The 22,119-nt window shown below is 44.9% G+C and overlaps 1 protein-coding gene across 2 annotated transcripts in view; it reads right to left on the bottom strand.

Moving 5' to 3' along the window:
• Positions 1-591: 591 nt before the first annotated feature.
• NEDD9 (neural precursor cell expressed, developmentally down-regulated 9) overlaps positions 592-22,119 on the bottom strand; it is a 114,880-nt gene continuing 93,352 nt past the window's right edge. For both annotated transcript variants that reach the window (XM_039231837.1, XM_039231836.1), the window contains exons 3-7: positions 8,808-8,909; positions 8,354-8,455; positions 6,193-7,425; positions 4,986-5,075; positions 592-2,928 (exon numbers count right to left, since the gene is read on the bottom strand). In XM_039231837.1, coding sequence (XP_039087768.1) covers positions 2,419-2,928; positions 4,986-5,075; positions 6,193-7,425; positions 8,354-8,455; positions 8,808-8,909 — 2,037 coding nt within the window. In that variant the 3' untranslated portion in view covers positions 592-2,418. The remainder of the gene's footprint in view (positions 2,929-4,985; positions 5,076-6,192; positions 7,426-8,353; positions 8,456-8,807; positions 8,910-22,119) is intronic.

The following is a 22,119-nucleotide window of genomic DNA, read 5'->3' on the forward strand; positions in this document are numbered from 1 at the left end:
AAGACTTCATTCCCCACTGAAGTGCCCTGACACTGTTCTTAAAAATCAGCTCATGTTCATAGATGTGATTAAAATGGTACAAGGTATATACAAATACTTTATCTATTAATCTCACAGGTAGGATACCTGTGTGAAAGAGGTAAGCATTAAAAATAATTTATGTGGTTATGAATGTCTAATTTTCATCAAATCTAATTTTCTTTTAACCATTTCTTTATGTTTATTCCTAAATGAATTAAGCAACTCTCTTTGAATCTAAAACTTCACAAATGGTAGCATCCATATTATGATGGCAGAATGCATCCTACCCATCACTGAAATGGACAGGCTTTCTGGTGAAGCCAAGGCTTGCTCCAGATACTTGGTTTGGCAATGTTCACAGATCGCAGAATTTTCTTCATATGTAAATATACCCTGAAGTGACACCAAATGAAAAAATATACAACTCACAATTTTCCTAAAAAATCCTGGTCTCTAGTATTGCTACAATAGCCATAATTTAGCTTTCTGTATACGGAGTGCCCAAGTAAGCCAACATTCAGTTCTGTGACAAAGAGAAACCTGGAAAAGAAAACCCAGTGCCTATGGAAATCGAGATCTAAAAATTTAATGATTTAAACACAGCCTTTACATACAAGATGGGAGAGAGTAATACAGACTGAACGTTTTGGTTTCGAAAACGTGAAATGTAACCACATAGCTTAGAACAAGTCTGTCATCTCCTAAGAAGTACACATTATACAGTGAAATCTACAGGGACACTTTTGAACTCCTCCTGCTTAGTTGATTTTCAGCAGTCTCCTTCCTCCCTACACACTTACTTGTCATATAACAATACAACTTGTAATCATCTTTTGACAGAGCAGAACTTGGAAAGCTACAATAACGGCTGTTTTCAAAAGCACCTTCGATGATGTTTCACTGATTCTTTTCGCCATCACACTTAGATCACACATTGTTCTCTTATAAGTCCTTTCCTGTTCCAATAATTTGGTTTTTAAAACAAGCAAGCTTAATTAAGTCAAGGCATATATTGCAGAATAAAAACATTCTCCAATAGGCTAGACTAGAACCATTAAATAAGAAAGGGATGAGAAGCCCATAGATAACATGATTCCTGACTTGGTAATAGGAGAATACCTTTATCCACAGGGCAGGAAGTGTTTCAGCTGCCCCAAGATGAATCTCATGGTTTGTGGTGTGTCCGTGCTATGCCAACACTGTCAGGTTCAAGGGGACACAGACTATGGAATGGGCGGTGCTGAGCTGTGAGATGGTAATGGGCTGTATACACAGGGTCATGGGCCAGACAGAATTGTAAAGACTGGATGGGCCCAGTTGTTGGGTCAGCAGCTGCAGGTTTAAAGGAGGGTGCAAGATCAAGCAATGAATTCTCATAGACTAGGATATGGCCTGGAGGCTCTTAACCTTTAAGTGACCAAGGAACTGGCCAGTTTCTCTCAGGTAATGGCGGTAGTAGCACCTAAGTGAATGTTGAGAGTCAGAAAGGGCCTCTACTTAAAACTGGAAGACAGACCCATCCCTTCTTTTTGTGGACAGTCGTAGTCTCATACATCTTTATGAATTCCTGCTGCAAATCATATGGTTTTTGCAAATTTAAAAACACCCTTCGGAAGACCTCATGGCCAAATCACTCATAAACGCCAATGATCAGAAAGCCCTGGCCAAACTTGTGCTCTCCTTTTATTGTGATGTGCTCTCTGTTTTGAAACAACCTTGCCCTAACTGGGGATATGGGCTGTACGTACTTCTAAAATATCAGTGCTTGAATCAACATGCACTTCCAGAAACTTCTAACAGGGCCTTCTCAATCAGAAGTGAGGCATTTTGCCACAGTGTGGCCTAGAAGGTGAATTTTGAAAGGGCCCTCAAAACAAGAACAGGTCATGTCATGCCTCATTACTGGAAGGTGAACATTTGTGTATATACCGTGCTTCCCAGACTTGGAAGTGACAGGCTCAGAATAACTGCTAGTATATTTATAGCAATATTACAACTAGCTGGTATGTTTTCTAAAAAAAAAAAAAAAAAAAGAAGGAAAAAAATATGCAGCATTAGAAGTGGTTACTAAGGTGCTTCTTAATTCGTGTTTTCTAATGGAATGTATCATACAGATGTCTACAAACGAACATGAATACATAGGCATACACACGCAAGTGGACACATTTCTGTACAATTTATGTCTTAGATGCTTATGTGTTTACATAAGAACGACACAGGAAAAAACAAATTCCCCCTCGAGCTCCCTGAATTGCTGAATGTCTAACCCCATAACATGTTAAAATATTTCATTTTCATAGAAAATTATCTACAAAAATAGATAACATTTACAAAAACCAGATGGCGTTTCCAGTTTTCCTTAGTAGCACGCTCAGTTCCCCTTTCGTCCTGCTCTTCTCAGAAGGTCGCCATTTCCAGCAAAGAGCGCTTGAAGAGCTGGGCGTTCCTGGACAGGTCTGTCACTTGGTGCACCATCTCCTGGAGGGCCGTGGTGCTGGGGTAGTGGAGGGCGGCCATCTTGGTCGCCATCACTATAGTCTTGAGCTGTTCGCAGAGCTGGTTGCTGGAGTTCATCACTTTGTTGCGAATGTCCTGGGTGGCAACCTGCCGTGTCAGCGTGTCCCCAATGAACACCAGTTTGTGTGCGCTCAGGATGACAAACTTGCTGTGGGCCACGAAGATGCGAGGGGGCTGCGCTGAGCTGACACAGCTGAAGAGGGCGTCGATGGCATTGAGGAGGGAGATGTAATGGGTCTCACACTGGTCGTAGTAGAAGTAGAGCAGCTGCCTATCCTGAGAGCCCAAGCTGCTGTTTGTGGTTGGGAGGCTCTGAGAGGGCTTCCACTTGGAGATGTCGTTCTCCACTGGCTTGGTAATTTCTTGTTCCAACAGCTGGAACTGACTTAGCTACAAGGAAGCAAAAAGCAGATTTCATGAAGGGTCGGGCAAGTGTGCTGTACTGAAAATTAACTGGGGCTTGGAGTTCAAGACAAGGATTCTAATCCCTAATAAGAGTCAAGTGCTCATTAGATGGGAGGCCTCAGTCAGGGTGTCTCACTTTCCTAAGGTGTAAAACGTAGAGGTTGAGGAAGAGAATCCCTAAGGAATCCCCCAGCTCAGGCCCCTGTGACTGTGTATCAGTCTCCTCTGCCCTAAGGCTGGAAGGCAGCTGGCGCTTGTACTCAGCTCTTGTGACCTGCACCTTTATGAAAGTTAAATGAGTCAACATTTACAAAGTGCTTACAATGGTGTTTGGTATATTGCAGCCTCCATGTAAACATTTACGGAATGTTGAATGGTGGAGAGGGAAACTGAGAGTTCGTTCTTTCTCTGGGAAAGCTTTGACTCTGTACCTTCCAGACTCTTAGCTAAAGGGGTCTATGACCCCTTTCCATTTCTCCTACTCTTTCCATCAAAATTCGTAAATGTTATTAGCCAGCACTACCGGACACACTAATGCATACAAACACACGTGCACTGTGCAAAAGAGCATCTCTAAGGGAATCTGAATTGTGCATCATACCACTTAGCCACTCAGCTGTTGAAAGAAAAGAACCTCACACACAGACTCAATGAGTGTTAGCTTTCCTCTTCCCTTCCTGCTTCCAGCTGATGTATTATTTAAACTGCAGGGATCATAATCTCATGCTCTTCCACCAAATCTCAAGAGAGACCCCTCCTCTGCAGGTAAGGACTACCTATGACCTTAGCTTAGGACTCAGTGTTCTGCTCCAAGGTAGGGTTCAGTCAGAGTAGGGATAACCTCATCCAGCCTCTCCCATAAGAAATGCACAATGAGCTCTACTTTTCAACGGAATCTGCTTTCTTCTTAGGAATTGCTATGGTTTCAACAAGTTCCCTAAAGCCCTACAGTCCTATTAGGCCAAATGCCAAAGCAGATAGAAACAGGTACAACGTGATGTTTGAAGATATCTCACACTGTTCGCAGATATGTTCATAAATATATCATCTTATTATTAGATGGAGAGCTGGGGGTATCATCTCATTTTATACATTAGCAACTGAAGTTCATGGAGGTTAAGTGACTTGCCGAGGTCACATAGTTGGCTGGTTCGAAAGCAAGGATTAAACATGTCTCTACATGCCATTTTGTTTCCAATTAAAAGCCTTATAAGTCCTCAATCCATTGCTTTTTAATTTTTATGCCCTTATACTGGCAACACCCATCATTGGTAGCCCCACTCATGCCTAACTTTTGAGTGAACCTGCCCTGTCCAAATCCTTTGTTTGAGAGCTTGTATATAATTTGAAAACACTTGATCCTGCCCTCATTCTCTTAGATTGGACCAAGAACAGCATGCCATAGGCTTGAGTTGTAGGAGAGAGAGAAAGATGATCCAGTTAGGCTCTTTTTTTTCTTTTAAAGAAATTTGATGAACTGCAGTAGCAGACTGACTATCAGCTGAGGAAGCTGAGATGAAAAGCCATCTGTAGAAAGGACTCTGAGTGGCCATTAATGGGTTCTGTAAAGTTAGAGGGGAGGCAAAGGAATAGATAAGCAGAGGAAACTGCCAGAAAATAGAGGAGAAGGAAGCAGATTTCGAGAAAAGCAAAGGAAGTACAAGAAGGAGAGAGAACTTATAGTCCTAGTTCTCATCAGACCTGGCTAGAACTGCATTTTCTGTTCCTGCATTCCCCTGTTTGCTTGGGCTGGCTTGAGTGGGTTTTGCTCCTTGAGACCAACAGCTTTAACCCAAAGATTCCTAATAGATATACAGAATTATCCTGGAAAAATAGCTGTTTGGACATAATCCAGAAACGCCAGCTGGATTACCAAAGCCATAAACTTTCTCTTTGTTCTTATACCCTATTATATGCCTTGGAGCCTATTTATGCCAGAGTATGCTGGAAGGATCAAAATCATAATCTTTTGAAGTAACACCTTCCTTAGTAAGTGGGATATCTCTTCAATACCAAGTAGGTTTTGCTCTGATTGAACTTACCTGATGGTGTTCCAGCTGCATCTTGTTCTGTTTGATGATATTTTCTTTTTCCAACAGCTCTTTCTGTTGCCTCTCAAACTCCTCCTTACCCTATTATTTTTCAACATAAAGAAAACATTACATCACCCCTGTGATTCACTTATGCTAACAATTTCATTGACAAACGTGTAAATACTCTTTCATTTTCGAATGCCTTGGAGATTTCCCACACGCCACCCGTTAGGCCCTGTGAACCCCAGACAGGGATGGTGTGCTTCTCTGCCAGACTTCCAGAGTCACCGCGTAGGTCAGGGCTGAAAACTAAAATCGGCTTCCATGTGAGGTGCCACCATCTCTGCTCCACTTGACCATTTTTGGAGATACACGATCCCTTTCAAAACTCCTAAAGCAATACTGTTTCTCAGCATTCTTTTCTAATAGATTATGTGTAAACTGATAAACCTGCTAAGACAGGTCTAAATGGGGCCCACAAGACACTCCTGGGTTCTTTGAATCATCTGCGACTCTACACCAAATCGGTATTTCCAATACACAGAGCCAGAAAACCCACCAGATGAATAGTGAATGCCCCGATCTACTCTCTCCCCACGCCTTTCCTTAGCTCTGGGAGATGGCGGCAGTGGGGGGGGCGGGGGGCTGTCAGGGGGCACTCAGCACTCTCCCTTCCCCAGTCTCTTGCACACAAGGGAAATGTAGCAGTTCAACCGTTCTCAGGATAATCCATGCCTCTCAGTCAAATGAAAAGAGCAGCAGAATAACATAGCACCCCAAATTTTAAATAATGGATCCTGGTAGAATGTTTGAATTCCCCAAAGTGAAAGGGATCCCAGGTCAGCTTGATGGAATTTCCCACTTGTAGGAGGCCGACTGTGGCTGTCCAACTTCCCATGTGCTGGTTAAGTTCTAGGTCAAATGCCCAGTGTTCCTCAAGGTTAGCCTGAGGTGGGGTTAAGTTTTTCTGTAAGTAATTAAACACACACACACATTGTAGAGCTGAAGGGACCTTAGAAATGCTGTAGTATAGAGGTTTTCATTTTTTTTCCTTAACAGTGCTTCCCTCCTTTTTCAAATAAAAAACCACACAGAACTATATGATAAAACATGAATAGAAGTGGAGAGGATATGATTATCTAAGGGCCCACTCTCCCATTTGGGGAGTCTCTTCCTGACTGTGAGTATAGGCGCTTGAGGAGCCTGGTTTCCTTACCTGTAGGTGGACGTAATCATAATCATCCATCCAGCTCCTTTCAGACCCATCACTGCTGCTACAGTCAGGAGGGTCCTTGCCCAGGCTCGGGGGCAATGGCTTGGTGAGGGCTTGGGCCTTGTGGTCCCCGGAATGCAGCAGCTGTGTCTGGGACATGGCGTGTGGGTACTCAGTGGAGTTCATGATGTTCCCAGACCCACTCTTGACATGCGAGCTGCCCGTGCCTGGCCTAAAGAGGGCCTCTGCATTGGTATTGATGGTTGTGGTGAGCTGCTTGGCATCATCGGGCACGGCCTTCGCCACCATCACAAACCGGTCCAGGTCATCGCACTTGTTCTGGGGCTTGTTGATGGCCAGAATGTTCAGGGACCAGCTGTGCTCATTTAAGTCATGGCTGGTCTGGCTCAGAATCTGGTGGGAGTCTTCCACTCTTTGGAGCTCCCGCTTCATTTTGTTATGGAGGATGAGTTCGGGGAGGCAGGAAGCATTTGCCACAGCACCCTTGGCAAAATGGAGGTAGTCCCTCACGAACAGCTCCACCTTGTCCACCGAGGTGCGGATCTCATTGATGTGCTGTTCCATGTATCCATAACAACGCCAGTCTGTGGTGACCAGCGCCATGAGGCTGGAGACGCCCGTCTCCAGGGTCTGCTGGAGCCGGTGGAGTCTCTCGATGGCTGTGTCTGGGTCCAGCAAGAGCCTTTTGTCCTGAGACGGGGAGGCTGACAGTGAAGATTCCTTGGAGGTGGTCGAAGATGTGGACATGTTACTCCTGGTGCTTCCCGTGCTGGAGAAAGACAACCGGTTGATACCGTCAACCACGTCCTGAGAGCCTTTGGCATCTGGTGGGTTGTGCAGGGGGACGTCGTAAACACCGTCTCTTTCTTCGGGGTGCGCCTTCTCACCGCTCTCCACCGGCGGCTCCAGAAACTGAACCCCTCGGGGGACATCGTAGGCATCGTTCTGGGCACCCAGTGACTGTCCCAGCTGTGGCTGGTCCACCGGAATGTTTTGGTGTCTTCGTGTTGCCCGATCAGCGGCTCCCGGAGCATCACAGTTATATTTTATGTGAAGGTCCTTCCCCATCGGCTTGGTGCTGGTGGGGGGGATGTCATAAACACCCTCTGGTCTGACGTCCAGCCTTCCAGATGGTCTCACTGGAGGGGGGAAGTCATACTCTTTTTCCCTAAGCCCTGCCTCATCTCGGCAAGCAGAGGGCGGAATGGCATATACCTGAAAAGTAAGGAAAAAAAAGAGCTATTCTTGGTTCACTTGACTCATGTGAACACGCAGACATGGTAAAGGACATTCAAACGAGGCAGGAATTCTCAGTCCTAATCACTGGCTCTTTGTTTTGCACCTTCCATCCACTTCACGGCCCATGTTTCCCAAGGCTCCGCTCAGCTCTGTTCTTACTTCCCTCATCCTGTGACAGGATCATCCTTCCCCGTGGCCTCTGTGCTGCTTGTGTGTGGACCCCTTCTGGCTGAGCTGCTCTCCCTGGGTCCCAGTCCCGCGTTTCTGACCACCTCCTGGGTCTCCTTCCTCGGCCGGGCAGCAGACTATGTATTAACACACAGGACTAGGTGTTGGAAGACCTGAGGTCTCTTGCTGGATCTATCAGCAGTGAGATGACGAATAAGTTGCTTAAATGTTCTGACACACAGTTCCCTTATCTGTACTTCCTGTGCAGGCATACTTCAGAGGATAACAGAGTGCAGCAAACGCACCACCCCCATCTATGGACCGAGGAAGCTGTAACACTTTCCATAAATATGAGATCTGTTAGTTGGTTGCCAAACTGAATTCTTTTACCTTCTTACTGGTTCTCCTTTACTGACCACCTCATTTTTAGTAGAGTTCCCAAGGTATGGAATCCTTAGACTTCTCTTTGAGGTATTTTTTCCTTCCCTTAAAAAAAAAAAGGAATCTCTATGCCCAGCGTGGGGCTCGAACTCATGAGATCAAGAATTGAATGCTCCACCGACTGGGCCAGCCCGGTGCCCCTGGAATCCTTAGACTTCTCTTAACTGCTGCCTTTCTTTCCTCTCGTTCACTCTCTCAGAAAGACTAGTTTTCCCCCTTTGGTTTGCCCTTCTTGTTTCATCCCAATAAACACACACACAACCCCCTTTTGGCTGCTCTGTGGTGGGTCACTTACCCCTTTTGTAGGAGGGATGTCATAGATGCCTTGAGGTTTTATCTCTCCCACCGGAACTGAAAACACAGGGACTTTGACTGATGATGGAGGGATGTCATATACCTGAAGGGAAACACTGGAGTTACCCAGAACAGAAATGTTGTATTCTTGTCATTTTTTTTACACTACTAAGCCTTTCGTTATGGATTTATTTGCCAGGTTATGTATACCGTGACTCTTTGGCTGCATTCTATGTGATAAGAGGCTAAAGGAATTTTGCTTTTTATATTTCATAATTTTCGACTCAAACTGAGTATAAACATGACATTGGCTAAAATGGCTTCTGGATGGGTAAACTTAATAAAGCTTCACGTGAAACACACGTAATCCGTGAAGTTCCCTTTGCTCTGGAGCTTTGAAGGAACGCCACCCTGAAGCGGTCCCCTCTATTGGTGACCGCGGCCCTGGTACGTACCCCCTGAGTGGTGTGGGAAGGAGGGATGTCGTAGATATCCTTTTGGTACCTGGACGGGTACTCATACACGTAGCCTTGGCCTGTCCTCACTGGGGTTATCACCTGTGGGTGGGAAGACACAGAGGTGTAAACTTCCAAGTTCAGGTCCTGAGTACATCTCTTAACCTCCTAACCAGGCACCCCTCCCTCACCTGTCCCCCATAAAAAGAAAGAAAGAAAGAAAAACAAAGAACAGAAGACAGAAAAGGAAGACACCAAGGAGACATCACATCAGAACACTTTCAAATCCCCTCTTGAATCCCAGTAAAGAACAAATCCCCGAAGTAGCTACATCCCTCTTCCTCATGGTGAGAAAATCATCTCAATGTAGGTCAAAGTCTCAATTCCCAGGATGCACCTTAGGGGAGAATCATCTTTAAATTATGAAGGTCCTAGATCATCTCTTTGGAGCACCAAAAGCACAGCATAATGAAAAAAAAAAAAAAACACACTTTTTTTTTTAAGGCTCTGAAACTTATTTGTAAAGCGAATAATGCAAATAGAGAGTTCAGCTACTTAAAATTCCTCTCATACCTTCCGCAGGGCGCCTCTTCATGTGACATTATTATTATAACTAAAATTCCATAGGTCACTAGAGCACTTTTATGAAAGTAATGCTCAGACAGTGCTGCTCTCAGAAGCCTCCAGGAGCTTTCAATCTAACCTTTGAAACAAATGACACATGGAGTCGGGAGCCACCCAGAACAGAGTTCATGTCTCTATAATCATTTTCTCGTTTCCACCAGGGAAGCAGCCATCCCAGACGGTACCTATGTCCAAGGGGTGTGGGAAGTCAAACACACTCATCACAACTGTGGCATCTGAAACCAATACCAGTGAAAGGAATCTCGCCCGACAGGCTGGGATTTTCGTATCTACAGCCTTCCTGTGTCCTAAGCACGGGAAGAGAAATTATTTTTGAACTGCGACTCATTTGGAAACCTCTTTAATCCCCCAAGGGCTTCTAAAGTACCAGGGTCTTGTTTCTGCTGAACCCCCGCCCCCCGAATGACTAATAGCGCCCACCTTAGCATCACCCATGATGTTTTTTGTTTTTTGTTTTTTTAGGAGACCACTTTGTAAATTAGGATGAGTTGGTTCTTCCCCAAGAAACCATCTTTTATCCTTTCTCTAATGTGAACATTTCTGGCGTCAGGCTGCCTACAGAACTATGTGAAAAATGCTTGCGTTCATCTTATGCTGAAGTGGGTGGAACTCAGCCAAATGCATCAATACCCTTCTCCCCGGGAGCTCTAAGATGCTTAAATCCCCGGGTGCTTGGAGCCGATTACTGCTCGCAGTGAAGGGAAAGGAGATTAGTACGCAGTCACCGTCCATCTCTCCACCGCCTTGGGTTTAAAAAAGGAATCTGTTGCTTTAAGGTTTGTTGGCATGGAGCATTCAAAACCATTTAGAGTGGCCACTGTATTGTGCATAGCAAATCTTCCTTTTAAAAGAGGCGTGCCCTTTGCTCAAGAAAAATGCACTGTGTTCCTAGTGCTCGTATATAATTTTCCCCCCCACTCACTATTGTCCAGGAGAGAAATGAAGTATCTTCTCGGAGTCTGTCTCATCAGCCTGTCTATTTATACCTCTCTATTTTCGCTTTATAACAGAACCTGTGCAACACAGCTTTTGTTTTCTGAAAGTTTCTAAGAGTGGATTCAGCCCAAGGTTGCCAAGATAGTAATAATGCGAATGGAAAACCAAGGCTGGTTATGCTGAAGGCCAGCTGAGTGGTTCCATCTTTAGTTTAAAGATGGGAAGGGGGAGCTGGACGATAGAGGGGGTGGCGCTGGTGTCTGAAAATAGTCCTTGGTGAAATGTAAACATGTGGCAAGACCTCGGAAAGGCGGGGTCATCGACAGAGCTTTTCCTTGCCTTTGTGGATTTTCCCTGGCAGTGAGCTTTCATGCTTCCCGGTATTTAACATCTCACTTCCGGACAAATGTCACAGAACCTCAACTTGCTCTCTCTTTCTCCTTTAGAGGATGCCTGTGGTCATCTGGTTTTTTAAAACTTTGCATTCCAAACCAGTCATTTTCCTTGTTTATGCATTAAAAGAAACAGATGGTGAAAACCACAAGGGAAGAGGCCAACAAAATACAATCTCTCCCCCCCTTCAGCATTCCCAATGGTACCATCTAATGCACAGTGGTCCACAAATAGCCTTTAAATGGGACCAGCGTTTTGCATCTGGTCAGACACATCCACGGCATACCGCGACCCACTCCGTGACGTCTGCAGGAACGAGGAGCTGGAAGGCTTCTACTTTTGGCCATTGTCCTCCTCAACCCATTGCTTGGGTGACTCTCATGCCAGTTGTGTGTTCTCTTTTCGGAGGAAAGTGCTGACTGTTCTGTACCTTACAAAGTATCCAGTTTTGTGGTCACAAGACCTTTTCTTCCCGCCTGACATGGTACCAAAAAACCTTTCTACCGCCGCAGAATTACTGAACCTCAGCCCCCAAGGAACACCAAGGTCTAGCTGAGGGGATGTAAATTTCAGAGGCAAACTCCTGGGCATTCGCACGACAAGACATTGATGGAACCGCTGCACACAGGGCACATCAAAACATTTCCTCAATGAAATTAAGATAGGCTTTTCGTTTCCGTTTTTTCCTCCATCCATTTTTCTTTTGTGCATTCCTTTTCTTCTGCGTGTTCATCTCTAGCTACAAGGGCTTAGGCTCAGGAAGTACCAGTTGACCCCTTAGTTCATTAGAGTTGATGCAAATGGGGCTCAAAAGGGGGATTCCTGGGGCTCTCTGACAATGGCTACTGCAACCCCCTTTCCTGATGACCTTGGCAGAGAATTTGCATTTTCCAAATATGAGCTTTCTGCCCCATGAGGAACCTGACAGTTCCTCACATATTAGTTACTTCCATTCTTGTCAAGTGGCAGAAGAGTCTGAAGGTGGACACTTTGAGTTCTGAGCAGAGAAGGGCAGACGCAGACGGTTAGGAAAGGAAGAGCCCATTCAATGAATCTCCCAGGGAGTCCTGGCAGGGTGGTATCCAAAGTCCAGGGACTGGGGTTAGGTTAGCTCTCAAATTAATGTGCTTTGCATAACAACAAGTAAACACACACGGCACCCCCCACCCCCCACCTTGACCTGTTTGATTCACGCCATTTTCAGCATCAGATCCTGAGCACCAAGAGCTGCTTTTGGAGATGCTGTAAATACCTCCCTGTCTCATAATTTTGAAAGCCATGGATGCTGAAATTGTAGAGAAGAGGAACCTGTGTTTGGCGTGGCAGCAAGGGCCAGAGAGCACTCACAACCAGCATGGGTGAGTCAGCGAGCTGGAAGAGGGGCCCTTGGGCTACGCCACTCACACTTCACAGTCTTTGGCCTGGGCTTATTTCTGCCCGTGTAGCCAAGCAAGGGCCTCACGCTTAGACACCTGAGGGGCCGAGCAGGCGAGGTGAAGGAGGAAACAGGCTGAGATTCTGTGCTGGGGAGACAGAACTCACGCCCCACTGAGAGAAAGCAGCCATTGCTCAGCTCCCGCCACCCGCCATCCTGAAAAAATACACCCCATGTTGCTCAAATTTTCAGGAGAAGCCAGAAGTCTGGGTTTTTTAAGTGTGAAATCTGATTTCCAGAATTGGCTCAAATATTTCAAACAGCGTCTTGGCCAAGCTCAACATATCTCTGGCCCCCAGGGTGCTGGTCTTGCCTTCATCTGTGTATTTCTGCCACTCTCCCTTCAATACCTTGAAATCTGAGGGCAGGGCCCAAAAGGCTCTTCATCAATTCCATGTTTGGGCAAGACAGAACCACACCGTTTTCCACATGGGCCCTGCATGTCACACCTCTGTGCCTTCACTCACGCTGTATCTTCATACAAGATGCTCCACTTCCTTTCCTCATATTCAAATTTTATTTGACCTCCGGGCCAAGCTGAATGCCTCTCCCATAAGGGCTTTCCAGACAGACATAATACCTCCCTCCTTAGAACTCCCCCAACACGTTATCCATTCCTCTCTAATGGTACCTATCAATTTGTGGTCTGTGTCATGGCACCTCACTTCCTCTCTTAGCATGGTGGAGACAGAGATCATTTCCTCTTCATTTGCATATAAACAGCAGGGCCTCGCACAGTGCCTTAACTATATAGCAGGGCTTGGATAAATGCACCAACTGGATATATTAACAAACTAAAGGAAAACTCAAGGCTTTTCTTAAGCAAGATGGTGTGGAACTGGCCAGCGCAGAAAACAAGGTCCACCTGAATGGAATGAGGTTGGTTTCCAGGTGAGTCAGCTGGAGGATGAGGGGGGCCCATGGGAGAAGGGGCAGAGCCAGCTCGATCAGCCATGCATAGTAATGCCGGGCAAGTGAAGAAGCCAAAAAAGCTGAGTGAATTTTAGATAAAATCAAGAAATCAGAAACCATGGAAGAATGACCACCTGCACCACTACTTAGTACAAACCACCCACTGGAAGCCAACAAGGACCGCTAGCTGGTTTCTTTTTCTCCAGTGTAGAGCTTGCATGTGACGTGAACATCTGCGTTCTTCTCAGCCACAAGCTAGAAACATATGGAGGAGTCTGGCAAAAAGAAATCAAAACAAACTCTGCATTTACCTTAACATCCGAAGGAAAATACAAAGGAAAGGAACAGTTCTGACATGTGTCACAAGAGGGTTAGTGTCAAAGGCCATGGCCACACTAGGTCTTTAGGTCCTTGAAAGCAGGTTTAGGTCTGATGCGGGGAGTGACTGAGAACACAAGCTGGACTCAGGCAGGGCTGACTCTAGCATGGGTGAGAGCGTGACCAAGGCATCTGTCCATTTTAAGTCTGTTTTCCTCATTAGTAGAATGGAAATAATACTTACTGCCTATGAGTGTATTAAATGCGGTCAAGGACATAAGGTACCCAGCATAGAGCAAACCCCTTAAGCCTTAGTTATTTTTATTATAATTGTCACTGTAATTATACAGATTTTACATCTGGACTTAAATTGTGGACGGGGCAATTCAAATCAGTCGTCCTGCCGAAGACAGCTTTTAAAAAATGAGGAAAAGATACAAAAAACCTTAATAGCATTAAAGCATTCCAAGATAGTAAGGAGTTATCAAGTCCCAATTTGGGAGTAGAGAAGGAATTCATAGAAGTAAGCCCAATTGTTTTTAAAGTTTATTTATTTTTGAAAGAGGGAGAGAGTGCACGCGTGTGTGCATGCATGAACAGGGGAAGGGCAGAGAGAGAGAGAGAGGGAGAGAGAATTCCAAGCAGGTTCCATGCTGCCAGTGTGGAGCCTGACACAGGGCTTGATCTCCCGAACCGTGAGATCATGACCTGAGCTGAAATCAAGAGTCAGACGCTTAACTGACACCCAGGTGCCCCAGAGGTAAGCCCACATTTTGAGGCTGCTTTTTTTCCTGGCGGCATTTGTCGATCTGGGATAGGTGTCGGAGAGGCCACAGTGTGTCTTTTCCTTGTTTCTCTGGGTGAGGGGGGTATCAGACTCTAGGGCTCACCAAGGTTGGGGCTCTGATAACCACCCACACTTTAGGTTGAGATCCTAAGGGCTGCACATAAAAGTCAGAATGAACTCAGAAGGGAACCCACCACTGCACTGGCTAAAGCCAGGTTTTAACTCACTAGAGTTGGTAAGAACATTTCAAAGCCTGAAATTAGATTTATGTGTGGCTGTGAGGCTGGCAGAAGGAAATAAAATCCTCTCTGGAAGTAGAGAACATCTTTATAGGCTTTAACTTATTTCTTACAAATATTTAAAAATACGATATCCACTGTGCAAAGATAGTCAGGAATATAGGAGACAGGACAGTGGAAAAAGACAAACAACATCAGATTCTTGCTTTCTTCCTTATATGATGAGGATGTGGTCTGTATTGTAGTGATTACAGATCTCGAGGCTGTTTGCTTTCAAAATGTTTCATGATTAAACCATGGGAGAAGAAAAAATTTAATCACTTAGATATAAGTCAAATAGAAAGAAGTTAATCTTTACAAAGCATAAAGTGTTCCCAGTGAGGTCTATGAGGCAATGGGAATTTCAAAGCAAAGCAGTAAGTGACAAGGGACTTTGGTTCCTGATGACCATCAGTAGATTTACTTGGGTTACCATTTTACTGTGGGCCTATTAGTATTGTCATTGTCACAGTTATCACCACGAAAGCCCAGGACACTTCAGTGGAAAACGCCAGGAGAAACGGTGCTTTATGAGGCTTAGAAATAAACCCATTATCCAAGAGAAACATGGCGAGATCCCAAACGTAGGACACTTTATTGAATTTCTCTTCAGACAAGGCCTTTTCAGCGGAAGATCACACGGCGTGTTTATCAAGAGGATCTCTCCGAGAAGTAGGGTGCATTTCCGAACTGGAATGTCTAGAAGAAAAGGCTATCTCTCCAGACAGCTCCTGCTCACATGATAGCAATGGGGCCAAGGTCTCAGCAAGTATCCTTGGGCATCCGCTGCACCTCCTCAAAGGAGAGCCAGCTGGTGGGTGCCAGGGAGTGGGGCGTAGCTGCTGTGGAGGCCCCGAGGTTAGGAAGACGTTAGCTTCTCAGCTGCCCGCTGCCAGTTCCATGGCGCACCATGGGAGGCGAGAGGAGAGAAAGACTTGGGTGGAACAGATGAGGGACAGAGAGGGTGGGGAGGAGCACAGGCGAACTGTTCTAGGGTATTATCATCAATATGATCACTCCGACTTCCACGTTTGGGGGATGCCCGTTTCACAAGTTACAAAAGTCACAAAAATATGATTTTTGATAACTTGAACAGAGTTTTAAAATAATAACAGGAAATCCCAACTGGAAGGGGAGGGAGGCGTCTTTTGGAACCGTCCTAATTTCTGTGTTCTATGATTTAATTCTCTGGGTCTAAGTGCCTACATTCCAGAGCAACATCAGAAATGGCCAGAATGACACAATCCTTTCTCCTGATATCCAGATAATGCCTTGAAAGTTGACTAGCGGAGTTTACCCATCAATCTAGCAGAGCAGGGAACGTGTGGAAATGGCTCCTGGTGTTCCGCCCCAGGGACGAGTCAAGAACTAGGCAACCCAGGTGGCGCTCAGGAAATATAATGAGTAATCAAGGAGGAGAAGTTAAAAAGTGCCACTATGCCATAATAATTACAGAACAGATTTATAACCTCACCGTTAACAGTCCCTAAGGTTGTCTGAATGCAAAAGTAAGCCTCACCGGTTAGCAGTCAGCCATTTGCATTTTTTCTTTTTCGTGGCATCTGTGAAAAGTAAAATTAGATTGCTTCCTTTCTAGCTCTAATCTCCCCCAACCCCTTGTTTTATTTATACCATCTCTGGGTTTCAGGCATTAACAAGAGGTATTTAGATTTCTAAAACTGCTTGCTGGAAAGGACTTCTTTCACATAAATGCCCTTAAAAAGCATGAACAGAGCCACCACGGTATTTATGAGATCTTATAATAATCTCTTTGTCTTAAAGCCCATGAACTGTGTGACCTTTTCCCTTTAAAGAAAACCCTTAGGAAGAGAAACATCAGTATTATCACTGCCTGCCCGTTAGAAGTTGGATCCAGGTTTCCGAAACTGCAAAGTTACAGAGGTCTGTCTGTTTAAAATCCAAGATTGCTCGTTTCTTTTCTATGACCAGAGGAGAAGGCCACATGTTGCCTACACTGGATTTATTAATTCTCTATAACGTCTCTCTGCCCAGCTTGGGTGTAGCAGTGAGCTCATTTATTATTCGCACAGCAACAATATAATGAAAACAGAGTCTGGCCTTAAAACTACACCCTCATGGGCCAAGTGCATGGTTTACCCTTCCTAATGCTTCTCTTGTGCTCATGGAGGTTTCTCCCTCTCTGTTTCTGGGCTGTGATTTACTTTCCTTCAAAAGCATCTCGACGTCTGATTTTATGCGAGAACTAAGCCTTTTGCTTGCCACATCTAAATCACGGCCAGTCTCTTTTTCCAAATGAGGAGAAAGTCACAACCGAAGACTCAGAAGTGGATCGGGGCTCTTGGGCCACTTTCATTTGACATAGCATTTGGGAGGCAAGCCACTCAATGGAAACAGTGCCCCGATTGTCAAGCCTCTAGCATGCCTCCCTGCTGCTTTCTGGAAGCTCTTTGTGCAGCAAGTGCTAAAGCAATATTTAGTTATGGAGTGACCAAGCGCCAAAGAGCAGCTAGAAGCATTTAACGTGAAAGGACATGGTGGGAAATGACGTCTGGGCTCCTCAGTGGCTGAGGTCTTTCTCTGGACAAAGCCGAACGTGACCCGTGACAGAGTTCAGTGCCGCAAAGTCATTTTTTATATGCCACGGACCAAAATGCTCTTTGAGAACTATAACACCACAGGCATTTTGGTTCCTTTGATGTCCAAATAAATGCCACAGGCCACTAAGCACTAAATCTAGATTTTGAAATGGATTTTAGAGAGATGCCCATAGACTGCCCTAAAGAGGATGTGATTATGGAAAGGGGGCAAGGCATGAGAACTTCTGGACCCAAATGCCAAAAGCTCTCGGGTTCTTCCTAAATAGGAGACCTCCCACAGCTTCACTGGGAGACAAGATGCAGTGGCTGATGGAACAGATCACGCTCATGGCAGAACTAGGTTCTGTGGTAGGGATGTCGCTTCGAGAGACCTACCAATGGCCTCTGCCTTACCCAAGAAGATTAAACACAGGAAAATGGGAAGAAAATAACAAGTTCTAGGATGAAACACTCTCTTAATTTTTGGTAACAAAGCAGGAAAGAGAGTTCTTTTTTTTTTTTTTTTAAGATTTTTTTTGGTTTTATTTATTTCTAGGAGAGAGAGAGAGAGAGACAGCGTGAGCAGGGGAGGGTCAGAGAGAGAGGGAGTCACAGACTCTGAAACAGGCTCCAGGCTCTGAGCTGGCAGTCAGCACAGAGCCCGACGCGGGGCTCGAACCCACGAACCGCGAGATCATGACCTAAGCAAAAGTCGGACGCTTAACCGACTAAGCCACCCAGGCGCCCCAGAGAGTTCTTCTTAATAAGATGCTCTCCGGAAATGTTCCCACGTAGGAGGACGGGGCGAGACCTCTGATTCTCCCTGGCTCCGCATGGCCTGACCCTCCCTCCCGTGTGCCAACTGTTCCTCGCCTTCTATCACCAGAGCTCAGTCTTCTAGAAGCAACTGCAATTTCTAGATGGGAAGGTGGACTGCCTCCTACAGGAAGAGTAAAAAGCTTGGCCAAAACTTAGGGAGTCCACTTGAAATTTATATCTATGCTTGCATGTCTTGGTTTTTTGTGTGTGTGTTTTTGTTTTTGTTTTTTAAAGAATCTTGAGGTCAGGTCATTTTATTAAACTTTTCAAGTGACTCTGGGAAAGAATCAGATAAGGATATCTGGATCATAAAATTTTAGCAAAGACCATTAGAGAGAATTCAACCCTACTCCCTATTTCACAGTTGAGGGAACTAAAGTTCAGAGAGGTTATTCAGCTGGTTAATGACAGTAAAGTCAATGAGAACCTGGGTGGCAGGGTGCACCACGACTTCTCTCAATGTTCCTGTTGCTCACGTTAGCAAGACAGATTAGAAATTTACTGGGAATTTAGTACTCTCCCAGTTTCACAAAGAAGCTCAGTTCCTTGCTTGAGAAGCAAAGCTTGAAATCTGGGCATCTTAAATTTGGGGGTCCCCTTTCCCTGGCAAGACCATTCTGGGAGATTTAACTGTACAGCAGCCTCCCCTGATCCCTGGTGATGTGTTTCAAGAGCCTCCCAGTGGGAGCCTAAAACCACTGTTAGTACAGGACCCTACATGTATACACTATGTTTTTTCCCGTACATACATACCTATGATAAAGTTTCATTTATCAGTTTGGTGCAGTCAGAGATTAATAGCAACTATAATAAAACAGAACAATTATAATGATATGCTGTAATAAAAGTTACGGGGGTGTGCTCTCTTTCTCTCAAAATATTCCTAGTGTACTGTACGCACCCTTCTGATGATGGGAGATGATAAAATGCCCATCGTGAAGAGATGTCAAGTGAGGTGATTGTCAGTAACATGAGAAGGAAGCTCATTTGTTTCTGGACGATGATTGACTATGGGTAACTGAACTCGTGAGAGCAAAAGTAAGGATAAGTGCGACAACCATGTCTGGTTAAATGAAGTTATCCATTCGGGCCAATTTGAAGTCATTCAACAAGGTGGTATTTCCAGTGGGAGAGAAGGCCAACACAGCAATGTTCTCGGGGGTACCACGGTCTTTACATCCCCCAGTCATCTGCTCAGGACTTCTGCATCAGCCTGCCATGAAACTGACCACTGGTGAGAGAAACTGCACCTGGTGGCGGGAGCTTCCACCTTCCTAACTCACATTCCCTCAGCATGGAGGCTATTTTCCAGATCTGGGGTGGGAGCCTTCTGAAGTGACTTTCATTCTTTCCGGCCAAGAGTATGCTGTTTAGCACCCGGGATTCCTATGATCTAGAACTGCTAATAAGGTGTCCTAACCATGTCTTCTTATTTTAGGGCTTGGCAACCTCAGCCATTAGCTGGACAGATATGAGTTCACATCTCATTGCCGCCTCTTACTAGCGGGATGTCCTTCCACGAGTTAACCGACCTCTCAGACTTCCGATTCCTCCCCTGTAAAGTGAGGGCAGTAATGAACACCTTATGAGGCTATTGAGAAGATTAGATGAGCTTATGGATATAAGTGCTTTTGGGTCACCCCCACTTCAGTTCTACAACACTTTTGAAAAATGGGTAACTTAAGAGTGTGCTAAATGCTGTGCAGTCCATTGGTGGTACATTTGAAAATAAATAGCTATTCTGATAAATAATTGCTTTAAGCACACTCTGCTTTAAGAAAACTAAATACAAATTACTCAGATAAAGCACATGTGATTATGGCATTGCTGAAGACTCTTTGCTTCAAGAATGGACCCTCTCTGGAGTCCCTTTAAAGAGAGAATTCCTTGGTACTCTTCAGATGGTACTGGTGTTACATACAACTTTTAGAGGAGACATGCTGTCCTAAGTGAGTCACCCCCTGACTCCTTAAACAGGAGCAGCATACCTCTCTAGAAGTGTACCTTGACAGCTGGGTGTGTGACACTGTTGAGAACCAAGTGTACTTCCAATGGCATCTAGCTCTCCATTTTCCACAATGTACTCACACAAGCCTGGCTTTTTTTTTTTTTTTTAAGTTTACTTATTTATTTTGAGAGAGAGAGAGAGTGCGCACGCGCAGGGGAGGGGCAGAGAAAGAGGGAAAGAGAGCATTCCAAGCAGGTTTCTATCTGTACAGAGCCTGACACAGGGCTCGATCTCCCGAACCATGAGATCATAACCTGAGCCACAGTCAAGGGTCGGATGCTTAACCAACTGAGCCACCCAGGTGCACCAACACAGGCCTGCTTTTAAAGATGCGCTCAACCAATATTAAGTCTCAGTTTTATCATCGAATCAAATAAATAGATGTATTCTTTCCTCTCCCTCACAAATACAGCATTATCTCCTCAGCCAGACATCACACCACACATAATATCTGATCTATTCACTGTGATAAGCACAGTCACATAGCATGAAGTCATTGAAATGGGAAGGAAGATTACCTCTGTTTCCTCTGGTGTGGGTTTGTAAGAAGTTGCTAATGCATTTGTAGAAATAAGCACTATCTCAAAGCTTTATGACAAGTTGCAACTGAGTTAGAAGGCCTTGGCACTGACCAAACAAAAAAGATCTTTGTACATTTTTAGGGAGGTGTTAGTTTGCTGATTCCCCTGGCGTGGGTGGCTTGGCTGGGAGGAGAGACTTCTCATTTTCAAAGTGAGCTCATAACGTCCTGCCCCTAAGTGCTCAAGGACCTCCAGTTCTGTGTAAGATTTAAAGTTCATCTTGACTCTTGCAGATAGGGATTTTAGATGAACACTCACTCCTCTGCACAGCCCCCAATGCCATGTATTGAGGGGGAAAATCGTTTAAATTTGGATTATCTTTGTATAGAATCGCACAGTTCTGAAACATGGTCATACTTCATTGAGTTATAAGTGCAGAATCCAGAGGTACCCAGTGCCCTGTCAAACTCTGATTCTCCCTGCTATTTTTCAGGGCATGTGTGTGTGTGTGTGTGTGTCTGTTTAAGAAGGGAACAAAGGAAAGTGAGGTGAAGTAAGAGTTTAGCTTCTGGGGGAGCTTTCAATTCCTCTAAATCTATTTTTACTTGTTGGTGGACAAATCATACTGCTAATATATAGCAGTTGGTAAGCAGGCTGGTAACAGAGTGTCACTCTGAGCAACCAGATTTCACAATGCTTCAAATCCCAATAAGGGAAGTCCTCGGTTCCCTAACCAATGGCTTTGGGTTAGGGTGTGTGTGTATGTGTGTGTGATTCATGATGACTCAGTGTCTAAGAAGGTACAAATATTGTAGTGAATCTATTTCTGGCTCTTATGTTACCTTTCAGGAACGGGCCGGAAGACCTGGCTAAAATCTTTTAATCATCTCCTGCCAACATTTGCCCATGTCCCATTTTGGAAGGTAGGAAATGGTTTTTAAAGATGATGTAATGGGGTCTAGATAAATCTTAATGTTACTTGAGTTTTCCTTAAAATTTTTTAATGTTTATTTATTGGTGGGGGGGAGAGAGAGAGAGACAGACAGAGTGTGAGCAGAGTAGAGGCAGAGAGAGAGGGAGGCACAGAATCCAAAGCAGGCTCCAGGCTCCGAGCTGTCAGCACAGAGCTGAACATGGGGCTTGAACCCAAGAACTGAGAGATCATGACCTGAGCCTAAGTTGGACATTTAACCGACCGAGTCACTCAAGCACCCCGTTACTTGAGTTTTCTGAGTGGTACCCCCAATGCAGTACTTGCCACAGCCTTGCCCATCAGACACAGTGTAATGGCAGGCCATTACTCTTTTGGTGAACCCATGAGCTCCCTTGAGATTAAGTGAAGAGTACGACATATTTTGGGGACCATAGAGGCGGGAGAAAACTGCTGAGGTGCAGAGAGAAAGCTTCACAAGAGGAGATGAACATTGAAATGGGTCTTAAAGAATGAATAGGGGTTTACAGATAGAATAGAGGAGAGAAGGCATTCTCAGTAAATAACAGAATTATACAAAGGAAGCTCTACTCCTCAGTAAAAAAAAAAAAAAAAAAAAGTGTAGTTCTCCTGTTTAGGTGACGACGGAAGTGTTAACTAATTTCATCTACATTGGGCAAAACATATGAAAGTTAGGCTCTCAGACAAGCTGAAGTTTACATCATTCATGCATTGAATGCTCACTTGTGTATCGATGGTTATGACTCCAGA

Source organism: Hyaena hyaena, unplaced genomic scaffold (genome assembly GCF_003009895.1).
Source record: "Hyaena hyaena isolate Hyena2069 unplaced genomic scaffold, ASM300989v1 scaffold_60, whole genome shotgun sequence".
In the NCBI taxonomy this organism is placed as follows: domain Eukaryota; kingdom Metazoa; phylum Chordata; class Mammalia; order Carnivora; family Hyaenidae; genus Hyaena; species Hyaena hyaena.